The sequence below is a fragment of the Magnolia sinica genome, chromosome 12 (assembly GCF_029962835.1).
Source record: "Magnolia sinica isolate HGM2019 chromosome 12, MsV1, whole genome shotgun sequence".
Lineage (NCBI taxonomy): Eukaryota > Viridiplantae > Streptophyta > Magnoliopsida > Magnoliales > Magnoliaceae > Magnolia > Magnolia sinica.
This window is the reverse complement of record NC_080584.1, coordinates 84171239-84191198: the sequence shown is the minus strand read 5'-3', so window position 1 is coordinate 84191198 and position 19960 is coordinate 84171239. Positions and strand designations below refer to the sequence as shown.

Genomic DNA, 19960 nt, shown 5'->3' with positions numbered 1-19960 from the left:
ATGTGGTCTTTTCCTGGTCTTCAGGGGCTATCTCTATCTGGTTGTAGCCCGAATACCCGTCAAGAAAACTATAATAGGAATGACCAGCTAACCTTTCCAGGATCTGATCAATGAATGGTAAGGGAAAGTGGTCTTTCCTCGTGACGGTATTCAACTTCCTGTAGTCAATGCACATTCTCCAACCAGTAGTGACTCTAGTTGGCACGAGTTCATTATTAGCATTGGCTACGATGGTGATTCCGGACTTCTTAGGGACCACTTGAGTTGGACTCACCCATTGACTTTGGATATAGGGTATATAATACCCACATCCAATAGTTTAAGAACCTCGGCTTTAACCACTTCCTTCATGTTTGGATTTAGTCTACGTTGTGGTTGCGCGGTTTTTGCATTATCCTCAAGATATATGTGGTGAGTACAAATCGAGGGATCGATTCCCTTGAGGTCCGCTATCGTCCATCTTAGGGCTCCTTTATGCTCAATGAGAGTAGATATAAGCATACTCTCTGTTCTTTCTCCAGATGGCAGAGATCACCACCGGATATGTCTCATCTTGACCCAAAATATGCATATTTCAAATCGAGGGCAAAGGTTTTAGGTCAAGCTTTGGCGGCTTGAGGTTAGACGGCAGAGACTACATCGGGTTGTGGTAATTCTTCAAATTGTGGCCTCCATCGGTTAACTTCAAGTACCGGTGCGATCAAGCAAGGCGCAAGTCTCCTAATCATGTCATCATCAAAATCATGGGAGTGGGCCAGGCACGTCTCTAGATGGTCGGAGGATAAGGTCAGAGGTGTCGTATCTTCCACGAAAGAGTCAATCATGTTAATATCGTGGAAATCGTCATCATCCTCTGAGTTGCTGCCGTTATTGAAAAAAATATTTGACTCCAATGTCAAATTTCCAAAAGACATAGTCATGATACCATTCCTGCAATTGATAATTGCATTTGACGTGGCAAGGAATGGGCGACCAAGAATGACGGGAATCTGAGTGCTCATGTTATTGATGGGTTCAGTGTCCAGGATGATAAAGTCTACAGGGTAGTAAAATCTATCCACTTGGACCAACACATCCTCAATTATCCCTCTTGGTACACGAACAGAGCGATCAGCAAGTTGTAGTGTGGTTAGGGTGGGTTTTAATTCACCTAAACCTAACTGTTTGTATACCGAGTAGGGAATCAGATTGACGCTCGCTCCTAAGTCAAGAAGTGCGTGATCAATTCGATGGTTCCCGATTACACATGATATGGTTGGGCTACCGGGATCCTTGAATTTCTGCGGCACGTCTTGCTTCAGGATGGCGCTCACTTTCTCAGTCAAGAAGATTTTCTTTTGAATAATTTTCCGTCGCTTGGTCGTGCATAAGTCTTTTAGGAATTTGGCATATGAAGGTATCTGTTTAACGACATCAAGTAGAGGAATGTTGACTTTCACTTGTTTCAACACCTCTAGGATATCCTGAGAGTTAGAGAGAGGTTTTGGTGAAACCAACCGTTGGGGAATGGAGCAACCGGCTTCTCCAGAAGTTCCGGTTCCACTTTTTGTGGGACATCACTGGATCCATCATTGTTGTCCTCTTTTGGTTCTTGAGGCTTTTCGGGCCTAACCGGAAGAGTTTTATCAATGATCTTCCCACTCCTAAGAGTGGTGATGGATTTAGCATATCCCATCTGATTTGAAGAGCTGGGATCATTATTCTCGTATTGCGGTTTAGGATTGGGGAGAGGTTGTGCAGGAAGCATCCCCTTTTCTATAACCGTCATACGAGAATCTATCTTTTGCATAAAATCTGTGATTCCCCGCATTGCCTGAGCCAGCTCTTGTATGGGATTTTGAACCGGTTCCTCTTGAGGTTTCACTTGATTTGGATTTTGATTGAAGAAACCTGGAGGAGTCGCCGTTTGTCCATTCCTCCAACTAAAGTTTGGATGATTTTTCCAGCCAGGATTGTATGTGTTGGAGTTGGTTCCAGTAAAAGGTCTTTGATAGTTATTTACGGCATTGGCTTGTTCATTCAACACTCCTCGAAAGGCAGGTATTGTAGGACAGTTTTCAGTTGTGTGAATGTTGCAATCACAGATGCCGCAAACAATTTCATTAACCTTATCCTTCTTTCCTTCCATGGCCTCAACTTTCCTTATGAGCGTAGTCACTTTACACTTGAGATCATCCTCTTCTTTCAAGAGATATAATCCACCTTTCTCCTTTAATTGAGTCGGCCTAGATGTGGTGTTCGACTTTGGGTAATAGTCCCAAGATTGTGTTTTTTCAGCCAAACTGTCGAGGTAGTCCCATACCTCGTCGATATCTTTATTAATGAACTCTCCATTACACATTGTCTCGACCATTTGGCGCATGGAAGATGTCAGTCCATCATAGAAAAAATTTGTAATGCGCCACGTTTCAAATCTGTGTTGTGGGCATGAACTGACCAAATCTTTGAACCTTTCCCAACATTGAAAGAATGTTTCATCTTCCTTTTGGGCAAAGTTCATGATCGTTTTTCTGAGGGTAATCGTTTTATGATGTGGGAAGAATTTTTTTATGAATTCCCTCTGCATATCGTTCCATGTGCCAATGGATCTAGGACGCAGTGAATGTAACCACGTCTTAGCTTTCTCTTTTAAGGAAAAAGGAAAGTGTTTCAGCCTAATTGTATCCTCAGATACATTAGGAAAACATAATGTAGCTATAATCTCATCGAACTCTTTCAAATGTAAATATGGACTTTCAGATTCAAGTCCATGGAATTTGGGAAGGAGTTGGATACCTCCTGGCTTGATGTCCATTTGTCCTGTGTTTTCAGGAAAAATCATGCATGAGGGCGTACTCACTCCCGCCGGTTGTAGAAAATCTCGTAAAGTACGAGGCGGGGGTGCCTGTTGCACCTCATTCTCATCATGGTTATCCTCCACCCTGGGTGGAAGTAGAGGAGGTTGGTCTTCAGCCATAACCTCAGTTAACTCAGGGAATTTCGAGCGGTGTCTAATCCTGCGATGGATAGTCAACCCCTCAACCAATCCTCCTTCAGTCAAGAGACGTCGAGTGTCGTCACGGGCCCACTTGGGCATGAAAACACTCGCAGCCCTCGATTAAAAACCTAATCCTAAGGAATGAAAAGAAAATCTAAAAAGAAAGAGAGAGTTGGAAAGAAATTACCAAATTGGAGTCCTAAGTTAAAAACCTGCAAAATAAAACAAAAAATAAATTAGATTCTTAAAAAGAGAAGAAAAATAACAGTAAATTATTTTCTAAAAGAGAGTAGAAATTTCTAAATTAAATTAAGAAGGTCCTAAACTAAAAAGTAATTTACTACAAGAGATTTGAAAAATAAAACGTAGGGAAGGAGTGTACCGAATTAGAGATTTCTATCTTAAAGGCCTACAAAATAGGAAGGTTAGTTTCTAAACAGAAAATTCTAAAAATAAATTAGGAAACAAAGTAGATTCTAAAAGAGTTAAAGTTAGCAAATTATTAGAGAACAAAAATTCTAAAAACAGAAAAAGTAGAGAAATTAGGAAGGAATTACCAATTTAAGAACTTATGTCCAGATCCTATAAAATAGGAAACAAGTTAGTTTTGAACTCAAATAGAAATAAATAAATAAATAAATAAAACTAAGGTTAGTGAAATCCTAATCTTAAACTAATCCTAAAACCAATTAATTTCAGAAAATCGTAACCGTCAGTCCCCGGCAACGGTTCACACCCAAGTGCAGGGTTGTGATGTAGTAATAAACTCGGTAAGACCGAGGTCGAATCCACAGGGACTGAACCTGTATCTGAAACCAAGTAGAACTAGAACTAGACTAAGATGTGATCTAAACCAAATAGAATTTAGGAAATAATTTGTGAAATAATTATCTAAAACTTAAGTAGTTCAGGGAAGGGAAACTAGGGATTCAGAGGATCCACTTGTAGAGATCCGGGAGATCTTATGCTCGCATATGGAATTCAAACTGAACTTACTTGATGTGGTTTTCAAGAGATGAGAGGTATATGAATTAGAATGGATTCCATCATCTAACCATGCCCAGGAGACAAAGCAAACAAAGGATTAAACTAATTACCAACCAGTCAATAGTGCATGAAAGTTAGAAAGGGTACTGTCATCCTACCATGCCCAGGAGACGATGGTGAACAACAGGGCGTCCTGACTTCATAAATATAAAAAGAGGAAAGAAATATTCAAAGCCATTGCAAATCCATTGTAATTTCTGTCACAACAGACCATTAAAGACTAATAAAAATATTCCTTATAATAATCAACTTAAATCCAAGTTCAGTTCATGAAAAAACAGGAAATAATGTCTCCCATCTCGCTACAAGCTTCTCCCCTTAGCCCTAGCTAAGGGGTTTAGCCAAACATGGGTAGGCTAATCTCCAATTAAGAGAAAGAAGAAAAACAAAAAGGAAGAAAAAAAAGAACCGTTCAGCCGCTGTTCCTCCACATCTTCTGCTCCTTTTTTTCTTCTTTCACTTTTCTTCCTTTCTTCCACGTTCAGCCGCTGTTCCTCCACATCTTCTGCTCCTTTTTTTTCTTCTTTCACTTTTCTTCCTTTCTTCCTTACCTTCCTTTCCTTCCTTGCCTTCCTTGCAAAAAAAACTCCCCCTCCCAGCCTCCTGTCTTCCGTCCTCTTATACAGATTGTCGTCCGGGAGTCCTACCCGGAATAGAGTGCCCGTGCGAAAGGCCGGAGTCCGCGGACGAGTTGGTTGCGGAGACGTCTTCACGCACAGCAGCAAAACTCGGCGTCTTCTCCTCTTCTTCTTCTTTGCTTTCCTTCCAAAAGGACAACGTCCTTTGGAAGATTTCGGGCAGACCTTCATGATGAACGGTTCAGATCGTCCGTCCGATCACCGCCATGATCGCACAACACGCCGCAAAAGTCGGACGACGTCCGGCGCTAAAACAGAGCCTGCGAAAGGCTTTCGCTGTGACTTTGTGGGGCCCACCTGGCTTCCTCTTTGGAAAATCCGATCCGTCCACTGTGTTCTACTCGAAAAATCAGGTGGGAAGCACTACTTTTGGACTAAATTCCATGCGGCCCACAATGCTTTCTACTCCGCCGTCCATCTTCCGTTTGGACGGTAATCTTCCTGTTATTACGTTCAGGGGCCCAAAAGGACACCTAAGTGAGGCTTATAGGCACCCGTGGGACACAATGGACCGTTCTGATTGGTGTTATGCATGATGTGTGGGGCCCACAAGCGGAACCGACGGTCGGCAGCGTTGCGTTGCTGCGTAAAAATAAAGAATTTTGCGTTTTGAGTCGGTCAGCGCCTGCTGACCGACTTTCTTATTATTAATGCTCGTCCGGTGCACTTGTGCACCTTGCACGTGCACTGCATGCATGGGTCCCATGGTGATGTTTGTAAGAAATCTGCTCCATCCATCTGTTTTAACACCCAGTTTAAGGGGTTGAATCCAAAAATGAAGTATATCCAGCTGTCTGGCGGGCCCCAGATTGATAATTTGTGGGCTGATCTGTCCGTTGGGCCCTTTCCACAGTGATCCAGGAGCTGAAATTTCACGTGTACGGTTCATTTATGGTCTTCAGGACACGTATGGAGTTTTGAACTGATCAGATGGTGGGAACCCTATGATCTTGCATTCTGGACACTTTTCAGGCCACTTGAGCTTCAATTCTTTGATTTTCTTGGGTCCCTGATGTATAATTTCGTCGCTCTTGGTCTTCTGGAGTCCGTCCACTGCTTTAGTGTCGTCAGATCGGTAAATCCATGCTTTTTAGTGTCCTTTCCCAGTCCAAGCTCATGAAGACGCCCTGCATCACAAATTCAATTAAATTAGGCTATTAAACGGTGTCATGCTTGTAAACTCATGCAATAAATGGGTCTGATATGCAATATTTGACCCTCAACAGAACATGTGTAGCCGCAAGCGTATGGACAGGAACACTGGCCAGGAGGTGACTGACCAACGTGGCCCTACCTGCCATGGAAAGGAACCTTGCTTTCCAGCCACTAATTCGCCCATTAACCCTGTCAATCAACCTCTAAAAATCAACTTGTTTCCATCTACCTGCTGAAATTAGGACCCCAAGATAGATCATGCTCTCCACTGGAGTAATCGAGCCCAGCTCCCTCTGAATGCTCACGATTTTGGTAGTCGGTATGTTTTGAGGATGTATAAACATACTCACCTTTTGACCTGAAATCTGCTGATACCTGTCGAGGAAGTGCTTAGCTGCTCAGGTGGAATTGATCCCACCATTAAGGAAAAGAAGTGTGTCATCGAAAAAAGGAGATGGGAGACCCGATTACTTTGTTTTCGATCTTTGAATGGGAGACACTTTCTTTGGTTTACCAGGTCCTTGAAGCCTCTCCCCAGAATTTCTGATGCCAGAATAAAAAAGCTTAGAGACAAAGGGTTACCCTGCCGTAGTCCCCGAGTGGATTTAAAGAAACCACTCGCCTCCCCATTAACTAGGACAGAGAACCAACAATTGCTCCAACAGTGCTCCAAAAGCCCGATCCATGGAGTAGAAAAGCCGAAACAAGTCAAAACTTTCTTCAAATAGGGCCACTCCACTCTGTCGTAGGCCTTTTCCATGTCCAGCTTGACAATAATATTCCCACCTCTCACTTTTCTGTTGAGTTCCCCAAGCATTTCCTGGGCAAGAGTGATGTTTTCTGAGATGGAACGACCTTGGACAAAAGCACCCTGCTCAGGAGCAAAGAGGGAAGGAAGAAGGTTGTTCAGCTGGATTGCAAGAACTTTGGCGAAGATCTTATACACCACATTATATAAGCTAATGGGGCGGTATCATGAGTAATCATCAATCATCAATAAAAATGAAGTACGTTATCAAGTAATACAATGTGAAAATTGAACATAAATATCAGTATTTATTTATTTAAGGAGTTCTTTTTTACATTTTTTTTTTTAGAAAGTTAGGCACACACCACCAATAATTTTATTGAATCGACAAAGAAACTGTACATGAATTCAAGGGGGCTCCACAAATAGAAATCAAGCCTTGCCTATTGTATACACGCCTAATCAACACAACATATGATAATAAAAATAATGATAATCTAAAAAAATAAAAATGAACATGGCGATCTGAGACAAGAAGTAGCCTTGGAAAACAGAAACATAGCTGGACAGAACAACAAATCAAACCATCACTTATGACCCACGCTTCAAAAAGCTATCAAGATTCTAATCAACACCACTCGATAAAAATCAAAGAGCTTCGCTCAATACAGCTGCCACACCCTTCCACTATCAACATAACCTAAACCTAAAGACTAGCCTCGCCATAGAAATCTACTTGTTTTATCATTTTTATTAGTTTTAGGTTACGTATCTTTCCTACAATTTATACAATATACCGAAATCTGTCAAGTCAAAGAACGGCTAACACCCCTTTCCTCAGTAACCTCATAATTCTATCTTTAGAAATGATCACCTAAACATGGTTAAATGATTCTAGAAAATAACTAAAGAAGAAGAAGAGGTTTAATTTGTCCTCACAAAGTGATTATTTATCAATAATATTTGGATTTTTAAAACATTTATTAACTATCTAGTTCCCAATATTTTTTATTTATTTAGGATTAGAGGCTAACATTAAGAAGACATACAATGAGCATGGTGATCATGAAACATCACTGACTATTCAAACTTACCTATTTATACTGAACAAAACAAATGCTCTACAGTACAGCAACATAAGAAACCAAACCATCACCATGTAGGCTATAACAAATACAACTCCCACTCTATTTAGAAAAGGTTGAACTCTTTATTATTACAATAGGAAATTTGAAATAGAACTAAAGCCATACTACAAGAGTACCCAACAGCACAATCTTCGTGTAAAAAGCCTAATTCAACCACACTGTCTTATGACCAAAATACAGGTTTAGCCACACTACAAGGCATTAATATCCTACGGTACGATCTTAACTGAAATTTCAAAGGGACTTGACGACCAAGGATCAAGCTTCTGTTTCTGAATGGTTCGATGTCTATATAACGTGGCAACATATAGTGAAATCTTTTGCAACAATCTTCCCGACCCAATCGGGTCATTTTTCTTAGGGTAGATATTTTGCTACCATGATCTGGGAAACATCCGGCAATTGAGGGCTTGATACTTGCATTGTCCTTCATTGATCCATGGTGATCTTGGACAGTTTCTTGCTGGAGTGAGTATTGAACTTGCACTGTTAAAGGGTCGTAAATTGCTTTGTTGATGTCATCATGCTTCTCAGTTGGAGAGTCGTACCCATTGCTGGAGTTGAAGAACATCTGAAATACTTTTAAGCAAGACAAATGGAGTTGTTTGCATGCTTTGGGCATGTAGTTGAACTCATCCATTAGAACAAGTTCAAGCAACTCTTTCTTCTTCACATCGAGTATCTTTCTTATACTAGAGATTGAGTCTTCAATATTGGCTTCTGGGTTCTCCTTCATGTATAGAAGTACAATATTCATCTTCCCATCCGCTTCTTCCTTCTGAAAGTGAGCTTGGAAATGAGATTTTTATGGTGAATGATAGAAAGACAATTTAGTTGAAATTTTAAGTAATCTAGTCTCTCAAATCAGTTACCACTTTTATATCACATCTGCCAGTGGTGGCACACACGTCTTTTACTTGTTATTACTTTGATGAAATTGCTTGTTTACCTGGTAGCTTTGTATGTCATTCAGTAGTCGTGTTATAACCATGAGCAGTTTTGTAATAATTTGAGTGTCGGATTGCCTGATCAGGCATTTTGATAACCTTGGGCTCATCAAATAAATTGCGGGAAGAAGAATAGTATGTGCAGCGATGGAGATCATGCCGGTCTGGATATATTCATCTATGGACGGTGCAATTCGCATTCTGCTCCATTTGGCTTCCTTCAGCCATGACACAAATGTTTCGTGCCACTTCCAAAAAGGAAAGAAACAACCATTAGCTTTGTTGTTGAAACTTTTAAAAAGCAATCGTAAGCCCACATATGTATTCAAGTCGTCTAATACAGATGCTACCACATATGCCAGCATGGTGAATATGCACATTATCCAAGCCATCCATCAAAAGGGTGCCTATTGGGATATTTCCCATACCAAGAATCAGGTTCGTCCACTATTCATGTGAGTCAAAATTAACTGAACAAATGTACGGTTGTCAAAAACTCAACAAGAGTTTTCTGACCCGTAAACATATTTCCAATATCACCGCTCACTTACATAATGAACCACCTTTATCTTTGTTGGGCAGTAGCATCTAAATAGTGAGGTCCACCTGATGGACGGCTTGTATATTTCACATGCCGAGCCCATTGTAAATGAGAGAGAAACGCCGAGCCTATTGTAGAGGGAGAACGAAAACCCAATTCACTGATTCATCATGTTGCACTAATCATGAAGTTGCCCTGCCCACTGACCAGTTAAGCCACTAGAAGAAAAAGAGAGATGGTGTAAATCTTTATTTAGTGTAAACATGTTGCCCATCTGATGATATTAGCTTAATTTCCAGGCCAGGGAAAATTCATGGTGGGCCCCAAGTTGTTGAACGGTCTTGATCACAAACAAGTATCATGCCTCGGCCCTTTTGCTAGGAACTGCCTCTTCAGCCTTTTCTCCAAGCAAACCACCTTCGCATTTTTCAATCACAGAACAATATGAAAATGATGAAAGTTACAAAATTTACCACGCCTCGAAGATTATCTGCAACATCACGCCCTTGTTTATGCAATGATTTTGCCGCAATATCATTAATGAGATTGTGAAGTGCATCAAAGATGACCTTGTTGTAGCCACTCAGTCCCTCCGCATCCCATCTTGTGCCATTAAACAATCATCGATTTTAAGAACAGACAATACACACACACACACACACAAACGGAGTTTAAATAAGCCTACATATAGGAGAGGCCAGTCTGAAACATTGTTTCTTCAGGGTGGCTATAGCCTTTTATTTCCATTTTTTGTTTGCTGTTTAGGAGATATGATAGGTGACCCGATGTTTTTTGTGGAGCCCACCTGAAAGTCTGTTTTGTACATCCTCTGTTCATATTAACAAGGATATCGGGGTGTGATCCTCCTTTTGGAAATAATAATAATAATAATAATAAAATAAGCCTACATAGGATGACCGATGGTACCTCTGGACTGCTTCAGTGAGTTGATTTAACTCGTCCATAGAAGCTTCCATATCAAAGAAATCATCAATCACTGTAACAAGGATTGCACTCTTAGCAACCGCCATCCGTAGATCAGAAAGTGAAGGACTGTATGCAAGAGTTGCAATGGCAAAGTAACAGTAAGTGGTCTTCTTTCGACCAAATCCTATGTCACGAAGACCTGACTCCTTAGACCACCTATGTTCATGAATAAGGATACAATGTATCAGGACCACTTTATGAAAATACAATTAATTAGTTCTACCATACTCTGAAAAAAATGGTATGAGACACCTTACTTACAATACCCACAATGTTTGATTTGAGAAGTGAAATGGGTGCATTCAAATCAACTAAGGAATTACATGTAGCAGTTTACACGTACAATAGACAGGCAAAAGGCTGGATGGTTGTTACTGTTACTGTGTTTGTACGAAAAATAAAAAATAAAATCAAGTGCATTGTTTTCATTATATTATAGTGCAATCAGTTGCTGTGAGATCTGCCATGATGTGTTGATGCCGTCCACTCATGCCAATTCCAATTGTCCCTACTCATGTGCTCCACCTAAGTCATGGATTGGCCTGATTTTTAGGTTCATGGAAAATGAGGGATGACATGTAAGATGATAAAAGTGGATGTTATTAACACACCATAGTCGGGTTCCATAGCAGCTAATTGCATTATAAATAGTAAAAACGTTTGCACTGGATCTAATAATGGAGAAGATCAAATGGATTTACTAGAAAAAAGATTTAGCACCTTGTCAACTCCTCCAGTTCATTCTTGAAAGTCGATTGACGTAGTGCATAGTTGTCCTTTGCTAGTTGTAGCAGCATAGTGTCGTTTAGGAAAGATAACCTGCTGTTGAGGTCTGTCATTTGATCTTGAAGAACAGGAATGTGCAATTACCATGAATTGATGACATTTAAGCGCCCATACCTGTAATAGGAGGCCTTTCCAATCCATAGATAGTTTGTTTTGGTTCTTTCAATGGTCACTCTGTGTTCCAGATGATCCAATCGAGCAAGCCATGGAAGCATTAATTCATGTTCAATCTATGCCATCACACACATTGAAATAATCCATAATTATTAGTTTCCATAGTTGCATAATTCTACTGCAATTATCCAAGTATCATGTTATATAGTAAAAGCTTCAGTTCTCATTTTATGTAAACAAAGAGCCTCATGACTCAGAATGTTATGATACATTGGTAACACCAAAATAATCAATTATTTTCACTTCTTCTCATGGATAAAATCGATTCTATTTAGTACCTGTTTGGTAAGCAAATTCTGAAAGAATTACTTGTTTTTGGAGCATGGCTAGAATTTGTTTCTTATCTTGAGAAATGGTTAGGATATATTTTTCTCAATAATTGATTTTTTATTTGAAAAATAAGTATTAGTAACTAAAACACACACACAAAAAAAAAAAAAAAAGACCCTTCTTTACCAGCTTCCATCTTGGTTAACAACTATTGAGCCCACAAGATGGATACTCTAAATCTATGAATAGAACTTTTGTTTGTGAGAAAACCAAAAAAAAAAAAAGAAAAAAAAAAGGAACTTTGTTGGTTAAGATTTAAACCATCTATTATGTTAGCCACTAATTGAATGGCAACCAAAGCCAAATTAACTAATTATTTAGAAGTCCCATGTGTTTTCCTCCACCTGTGTAGGAACTTAAAGCCCTTCCTTATCAAGGAGCACCACAACTAGTGTATCACTCTGATCACCGACTCCTTATGAATAGATCATGTCCCACTGGAAGTGGATAGAGAAAAGACCTTCAATATTTGGAGATAAATATGAGAGAGAAACAGAAGGGAGCAGAGAAATTAGGAGGTTCCTCTTTTCTCTTTCCCTCTCCCATCATCACGCATGCATACATGTGTGGTCCACCCTTGGCTCTCACATGACCATGTTCCCAGCCCTATAGTTGAGCATGAAGAAGCTCTTTCCTTCATCTTTATTGTATGGATAATTCAGTACGATGGATGGTGGGCGTCAGCTTTCATCACTGATCAAAGGATACAATGTAAGATTTCCAGTTTTAGTTGTTTTTGTTTTTAAAATTTAATGTATCTACATGAAAATCCTTTATGACACATTAAAATCTATAAATTTGTTTTTGGCAAAACGTTACACTTCCGCGTGCATCTTTCGAACAACATTATAAACAAAGGTGGGGCAACCATGGCTTTAATACTTTTTCTTTGGTGGGTTAATGCGTTTAAATGATGAGGTCCAGCAAAATTATGCATTTTTGGGTAGTGGTTGACACAAGCCCAGCCCATTGAAAAGGGGTAATTACCTCTTTGTGAAAATTGGACATAGCAACACTATTCTTTGCATTTCTCATGGCCATTTCCTTCTCCAGTAACTTTCTTGAGAATGCTCTAGTATCCTCAAGTTCATTTTCACCGATAAACATGAGGTCCGTCGCTCTGTGAACATTTAACATTGCAGTTGAGAAATATTCATAGTTTTCTTCGATTTGTTTTTTAATATCCTCATGTTGCAAGAACCAACAAAACCTCCCTGCAAACAAAAATTCAAGCATGGTCAAGAAGATCATGGAATGAAGATTGATACTCAGCTGGCAAAGGATGATGGTTCACATGCACCCACTGAACCAATGACCCTTATTGGTAGATCATCAGTGAAGAGTTAAGACATGTTAGAGCATATACTTATGTTGGTATCTATTTTGATGATCCATTAGGACTTCTTTTTTTTTTTTTCCTTGTATTGGGTTATCTTGATAAAATATGGTAATACGGGAAGATAAGGTGTCCCAAGGGAGGAGTAAAAATCGATATCAATGTAAATTTACTCGCTAACAAGACGGTAAGAAACCAATGGTTTGAACTTACACAGACAAAATTTAATTATCAGTTGTCCTAACAATCTTATTTCGGGACTGTGATACATTTGCAATATCTCAATGATTGCATATGAACATCCAGCAACTGCATCGACTGAACCATGAGGCCACAGGAGAAAGAAGAAAAGGCTTACTTGGAGATACACGGTAGCCATTCATTCGCAAAATTCGAAATGATAACGAATCCTTGAACATCTGTTGTGGGGTTATAGACTCTAACATTGCTTCTGATTCTTGCTTTCTCCAATTCCTACACATTTATTTGAAAAATTGTAGCATGCATTTCCCAAAGTTAGTCCAATTTAAAACTTTCTTACCCATTCCATGGAATAAAATATTATCGCATTTGCGGTACCAAATTTTCATCTAGATCTGATGGCACATGGCAGGCCGAATAGTACTAGCAAGCGAGAGTTCACATGGAAAGAGAGAGGAGGCCCTACTATACTTTGTTTGTCCTCTTTTCCACATTGGGGACGCATGCTCGTCCACTCATATGTTTCCAGCTCTTTTGTGGTCAGTGTTTCAAATATTCAATCAGACCCAAAATTGTTTTTGTGGGCTGTTCAATCAAACCCATTTTAACTATTACTTCACAAAAGGTTACCAAGTGAAAATAGAAAAGGAACAAAATAACATTATTTGTGATGCATGGGTTAAAATTCAATGTATGGAAGAGGAAATGGGCAATTCACGGATTAATCTAAAGTTTGATGAATTTACCCATGATAGTTTTCAGCTGATCTGATTTAAAACAGGTGCAAATTGTCCCATGTATGGAATACCTTTTTACTGATTACACCACCATGGAAGTAATGGGTGAGGCGGTGAATCTGAAGCTGCAGAAGAATTTAGTCGGGGGGACCAGACATGAGTCCAACAAGGTGAAATTGAATGTAGATGGGTCATCAAGAGGTAACCTAGGAGAGGGTGGTAGGGTAGGCGTTGGGAGAGACTTTCGAGGAAAGATTATCTTTGCATATCTCACAATAGGTATGGATACGCTTCCGACACAGTTGCCGAATCTCAAGCCATATTAGATGGGTTGCATACATGCAATAAAAAGGGGCTAAAATGATGTTTATGTTGAGAGCGGTCCCAAAATTCTTGGGGGGTGTTTGTGCAAAAGTAAGGCATCTTCCTGAAGGGGATGCAGTCCGAACTATCTGGTATTTACTGCAAGCGTTATACTATGGCAGATAGCTTCTTCTTCTTCTTCTTCTTTCTTTTTTTTTTTTTTTTTCTTTTTTTTTTTTTCGAGAAGAGAATGCATAGTTTTCGGTTGGTGGTGGTGTTTAATATCTTGAGGGGATGAGGATTCGCACTTCCCTAGCTTGTGTACTCACACTTTTCAGTTAAAAATAAAAGCACTCTCACTAATGTCTTATGTTACTTGCATTACCTATAGATGCCATATAAAACCCCTTCAATTTCCTCTGGAAAGTACTCTGCCAAACCCAGTCTTTCCAATCGATCGATCATGCAAAGCTTTATAAGTTCTTCGTCTATGGGATACACCAGTGGAACTGTACCAAAATCCAAAGGTTAGAAGTCTAGAGCATGATTTTAGAGTGAGAGAAACAACACTCACTCCCAAGTAAGAAAATGAAAAAGGAAACCAAGTAACTGATGTGAGTGTTATATTTTTCCTTACCTCCGTCCTTACATCTTTGGACCACAGATTCCAAGTACACCATACAATCTTTATTTCTTGTAGCCATGAAAGCATGAGCAGTGACAGAAGGTGACTGAAACAAGGAACCATCTTTGCTCTGATGCTCAAGTATATGCTCGCAACTTAAATAATTATCTGGCAATGCTTCCATATATGATAAGAGTGGGGGATAATAAGCTCCATCTAAATATTTTTCCCTGCATTATTACATGTCTGTTAGCATACTCATAAACACATTACAAAGGTGGCCGCTTGGGCAGGGCGACGATCAGCCCATTCATTTACTAGGGTTCAAAGTCTGGCACAGGCACAAAATTTAAGCCTCGGTTCGACCCATATCAATCATAAATGGGGCTGGTATGTGGCCGAGCCCCAGCATGAGCCTCAAATCAAGACATTCACACAAGACCAGAATTTCCGCATCCAAAGCTTGGACCATGCCCTATGGGACCAGAGATTTGGGCCAGACTGGCTAAGATCTACAGACATGGATATCTAAAGCAGAAGTTGGACTGCGGCAAGGAGCAATACATTTCAAGTATCCTCCATCTCTCGCCGAAGATTTTGTCCACTAATTCCACCAAGCCATCCGGAAACACATCCAAGGCTGCAGCTTGTGCAAGCTCAATCATGGCGGGGAAAACAATGGCAAACCAACAAGGACAGCGACCATCTTCCTCTTTAAGTAGCCTCTCTGTATTTGCATGGATAAATTGCAATCCTGAAATTTTCAAAGAAGATGAGCTTATTAAGTTACAAAGGTTTTACAAGGTTAAACAATACAAAACTATATATATTTAAAAGAAAAAAAATCACGGTGAACATAAAATACAAATCACAAAACAGAGCCACATGATCCACTACCACAGCTGCACCAATCAAAATTACACCACCAAACCAACACAAGCCAGTCCAATTAGGACAGCAAGCAGGACTTCCTTGAGCCATGAGACACACACGATGAACCTAAGACACCACTACCATCTCTGATTTTATTCCCGGGCCAAAAAATGCAGCTGAGCGATCCTGAACAGGGTCACCAGCTTGATGTTTGGAATGGATATCAGTGGCCTCTACAGAGAGAGGCAGCAGAAGATGGGAGCCGTCTGCTGCCGTTGCCAAGAATTCCGAAAAGGCCATCAACCTCAGCTAAATTGGTTTCGCAGCCAAAGATGGGAGAACGAGCACACTTTTACGCTAGGCTGCGGCCTCCCAATGATCTCAACTGGTTTTAGAGAGAAATGGAATGGGATGATGGGTAGTTGGAGGATCAAAATAAAAAGATAGTATTAATTGATGTGGCCCACAGCTTGAATTTGGAAGAAAAACTTTTATATTCTCTTTTGTGTGATTGATGATCCGCCAGGTGAAACTGTCCATTGCATGGTTTCCAGCTTAGACCGAAATTGACCATACATCGAGGTCAGTACCGTCGAAAGTAACTTTGTTTTTTAAAGAAAAGTAGGGGGACACGACCTGTAACCTTGTTTAAATTAAAAAAAAAAAACTTTACGTATATATATCTGACGGACGTCATACGACCCAAAATAGCCTTTTTGAAAAGTAGATGAATAAAAACCACCTAAAACATAAAACTGCACAAAGAAATCCATACAGAAACCACAACACCGAACTAAATGGCCCCAAAACCAACACCAGCAGCCCACCAGCGGAAACTGATAATGTGGACAGCACACTAAAAACCAACCTCTACAAACTTTTGAATCAGCTGCTTGTGCTAATGTCACAGCAGCTCACGGCATAGCCGACCCAAAACTATGCTTATTTGATTATCTGATACGTAAAGATTTATTGTGCTGTTAAAAATGGAAAAAAAATAAATAAATAAAATCAATGATATATATCTATTTAAACAAATCTGCGAAAATTGAAGGTTAGGATTGCTCAACCAACCTAATTTTCGGGACTCTGACTCAGCCAGGATGGGCTCAACATTTCAGTTCCCATGCATACAATTTCTGATTGCCTGTTTATCAAGAATCCTTGGTAATGACCCTTCCTGGGCACAGAGCTCAAATCTAGTCAATGCTCTGTGGGGCCCATCATGATGCGTGTGTTATATCCATGCCACCCATCCATTTGAACCCAAAAATGCCCGATCCAAATCTCAAGGCGGACCACATCACAAGCAGTAGTAGTGATTGAATGCCCATCATTGAAAACTTCATAAGGTTAGTGTAATGTTTATTTTCCATCCAACCTGTTGATTAGGGACACAGACCTGGATGAAGGGAAATCACAAATATCAGCTTGATCCAAAACTTTTGTGGTCCTCAAGAAGTTTGGAATGGTGAATGTTCAATCATCATCACTATTTCTTATGGTGTGGTTCACCTGATATTTGGATCTTCCTCATTTTTGGGTTCACTCTCTAAAATTGAGCATGAAAATGAATGATCTATGTGGATAAAGAACATGCATCATGGTGGCCCCCCACGGAACACTGACTAGCACGCAGTACTCGAGGGGTCATTACAGAATCCCAGTCCTGCTGCCTGCATCCGAGATTGTAGCCACTCATCAGGCAATGCTGAAAGGGTTGATGTAATGTCAAAGTATCAGGCCGATATGATAATTAGCTGGGTCACACAACAAAAGAACAGTAAAGAGTTCAAAACTCTATGGGGAAATGAAACCTCATCCACTTCATATTGGCCTGATTTTTGATAGATGAAACCTATGAAATGTAGTCTGATGAGCGGCTCAGATCTCAAAACCAATTTCTTCGTTTCTAAACACAAGGCCAGTAACTTTTGCTTTCCCAAGTTACAAGCCCTACTGACGCAAACCTATATTTCAGTCCTGGCATGACATTTTTGTGTGGGTATAAGAGAAAGTCCGTATCAAAGCTATAAATATATGATACCTATCTCTATGTTGGTGGACCCCACATTCCATTTCCTAAGTGCAACCATACAAGCCATGGTCGCAGGCAGACACTCTATGGTGGGGACATTGTACTGGTCTGGCTCTCCCCAAAACCCTTCCTCCCTCTGATTACTGAGTATCCAGTCCAAACATTTCTGGAACATTGGACGGTTAGGATGTTGAGGGTGTGGGATCATGGCCATCCATGCTGTGTCATAAGCTGAAGGCAACACAAAGGAGTAAATATCAACGGATGAGAAAATCTCTTCCTTGATTTCCTTAACAAGAGCAGCAATGGATTCCATAGAAAATAATAATAATAGTAATCTCCTGCAACACAAAAGAGCTCGTACTGCTCAGAAAAAGAAGCAATGTTCCTTATTTGTAGTCTTTGGTTTTCGAAAAATCAACGATGGTAGGCGCCGCCACCTAGTGTAAGCAATTTTCTCGTGTGATGCTGCGCCTATGTAACATGTCTACCGTTCCCATTTTCATTTATATTGGATGTGACTTGCATGGACCCTTTGTTCACGGCCTACAACCTTTGATGTTGCCCAAATCAGAGACACCAAAGATATTTTCTATCACAGAAATCGAAGGAACGTTCCTTGCATGTTGCCTTTTGGATTGTGAATAATCAATGGTAGGCGCTGAAATCTAGTATCCTCAATTCAACGTCACAAAATCTAATCTAAAAATTAAAAGAAGGTGACTTTTAGCCATGAAGCGTGGGTTTGATGAAAGATACAAATCATGGTCGCTCTGTGCATGAACCTACGTCCGATTGGTGTGGCCCACCTGAGTTGCGGATCTAGCCAAATTTTAGAACAAGTGTTTGGGGGGTTGCAACATAGTCGCTGAAATAGTTGGGAGTTGCAGTAACTCTGAATTACACATCCCATGCACACCTCATGCGAAGCATAGCAGATAAGGTAATGCATGCAATCTTTTGTCTTACATTTCTTTTTTCAGACACACATTACACATCTTCTCGTGTGCCACATATGTGCTAATGTGTCATATGTACCACCATTCATGTTCTCTTGTGCCTCATATATACAAGAAATCTCACATGCCCAAACGTCCATCTTCAATTGCTTCATATATATGTCATGTGCTCCCCTCGTATGTGCTAATGCGTCATATGTACCACCATTCATGTTCTCTTGTGCCTCATATATGCAAGAAATCTCACATGCCCAAACGTCCATCTTCAATTGCTTCATATATAATGCCAATGTGTGTTATGTGCCACATGTGTTTTCGTGCATCTTCAAATACATTACATGTTCCACAATTTGGTTTCAAATGCCCTACATATGGCACATATACCACATGTGCAGTTGTTCATCTTCAAGCATTGTGCCATGCGTTAATTGGACATGTCATAACTACTAAGAAAAATTTTAAAGAAAAGTTCTATATTTGTTAATAAATTTGAAAATGGATCATAAATTTTTAGAAAAATATTTTTTCTTAAACAAATCAAGAAAATGATATTTATTTTCTCATAATTTTTCTTTTTAAAATTTTTGGAAAATAAAATTTCTCAAGAAATACTACTTTCATTTTTATGGCAAAGTACAAGAGAAAATGACCACAGTAGATGCCACCTTTTACCCAGCGTCTTTTATGAAGGATCCCAAACTTAACTTACCAACTTGGACCTGCACGTATGGACAAAGCATTTGAGGATGAAAATACTCCTGCTTTTCAAAGTAGACCTATGGCTGCAGATTATAACTGTAAGCTGGTTTGATGGAAACCCCCCCCAAAATAAATAAATAAATAAACAAACAAAAAATCAAACCCGAATCGGGGTGGCCTGTCCTCCAATTGCGAGATAATGCTATTGGCTTTACAGAACAGCTGAATGACCTTCATTTTCATGGCTCGCCAGATATTAAGGCACTAACTTTCATTTGAAGATGGCTTTTATTGCTTGATGTTCCACAGAAAAGAATTCAACTCGTGAGAACCTCTTGTATTTGAGAAAATGGCTGATGTTTTACGATTTGGATTAGTGTCAAAACAAGAATGTATGGTTATCTTGCCAATATTGTGAATCTTTTTTTCTGCCAACTCAACTGTATCTGTCAGAAAGATTTGGCTATATGATGAAAACCTGTCTTAGTGAATAGTGATTATTACTTCAACTTTGGAATGCCTTTTGGCATTTCTTTGGGCAGTAAATTTCCCAACTCTTTATTCGTAAAAACAGTTCTCCAATTGCTTCTATAGATGTGAATATTTGCTTCATTTCTTTCCTTCTGGGCAGTTTCTTTTTCCCCATTAGCAGAATATCTTTGTAACTGGGAGATTACCATACTTGGCACCTGTATATTGATCTATTCTCAG

The 19960-nt window shown here is 39.8% G+C and overlaps 1 protein-coding gene, 1 long non-coding RNA gene and 1 other non-coding gene across 3 annotated transcripts; 1 reads left to right on the top strand and 2 right to left on the bottom strand.

The window, feature by feature from the left end:
• Window positions 1–2411: 2411 nt before the first annotated feature.
• On the top strand, window positions 2412–2518 carry LOC131222015 (small nucleolar RNA R71). Its single transcript, XR_009159724.1, has one exon. It is a non-coding gene; the product is annotated as a small nucleolar RNA R71 (small nucleolar RNA).
• A 5214-nt stretch (window positions 2519–7732) lies between these two features.
• LOC131221962 (S-linalool synthase-like) lies at window positions 7733–17936 on the bottom strand. The gene is made up of 12 exons (XM_058217262.1): window positions 17601–17936; window positions 15245–15434; window positions 14693–14910; window positions 14441–14564; window positions 13173–13288; window positions 12466–12692; window positions 11089–11204; window positions 10909–11007; window positions 10129–10344; window positions 9675–9804; window positions 8663–8908; window positions 7733–8491 (listed from the first exon to the last, which is right to left on the bottom strand). The coding sequence occupies exons 1-12, from the start codon at window positions 17905–17907 to the stop codon at window positions 7877–7879; spliced, it is 2604 nt and encodes an 867-aa protein (XP_058073245.1). The 5' UTR covers window positions 17908–17936; the 3' UTR covers window positions 7733–7876.
• Window positions 11391–12457, bottom strand: LOC131221964 (uncharacterized). Its single transcript, XR_009159692.1, has 2 exons — window positions 11879–12457; window positions 11391–11842 (listed from the first exon to the last, which is right to left on the bottom strand). It is a non-coding gene; the product is annotated as an uncharacterized LOC131221964 (long non-coding RNA).
• Window positions 17937–19960: the final 2024 nt, after the last annotated feature.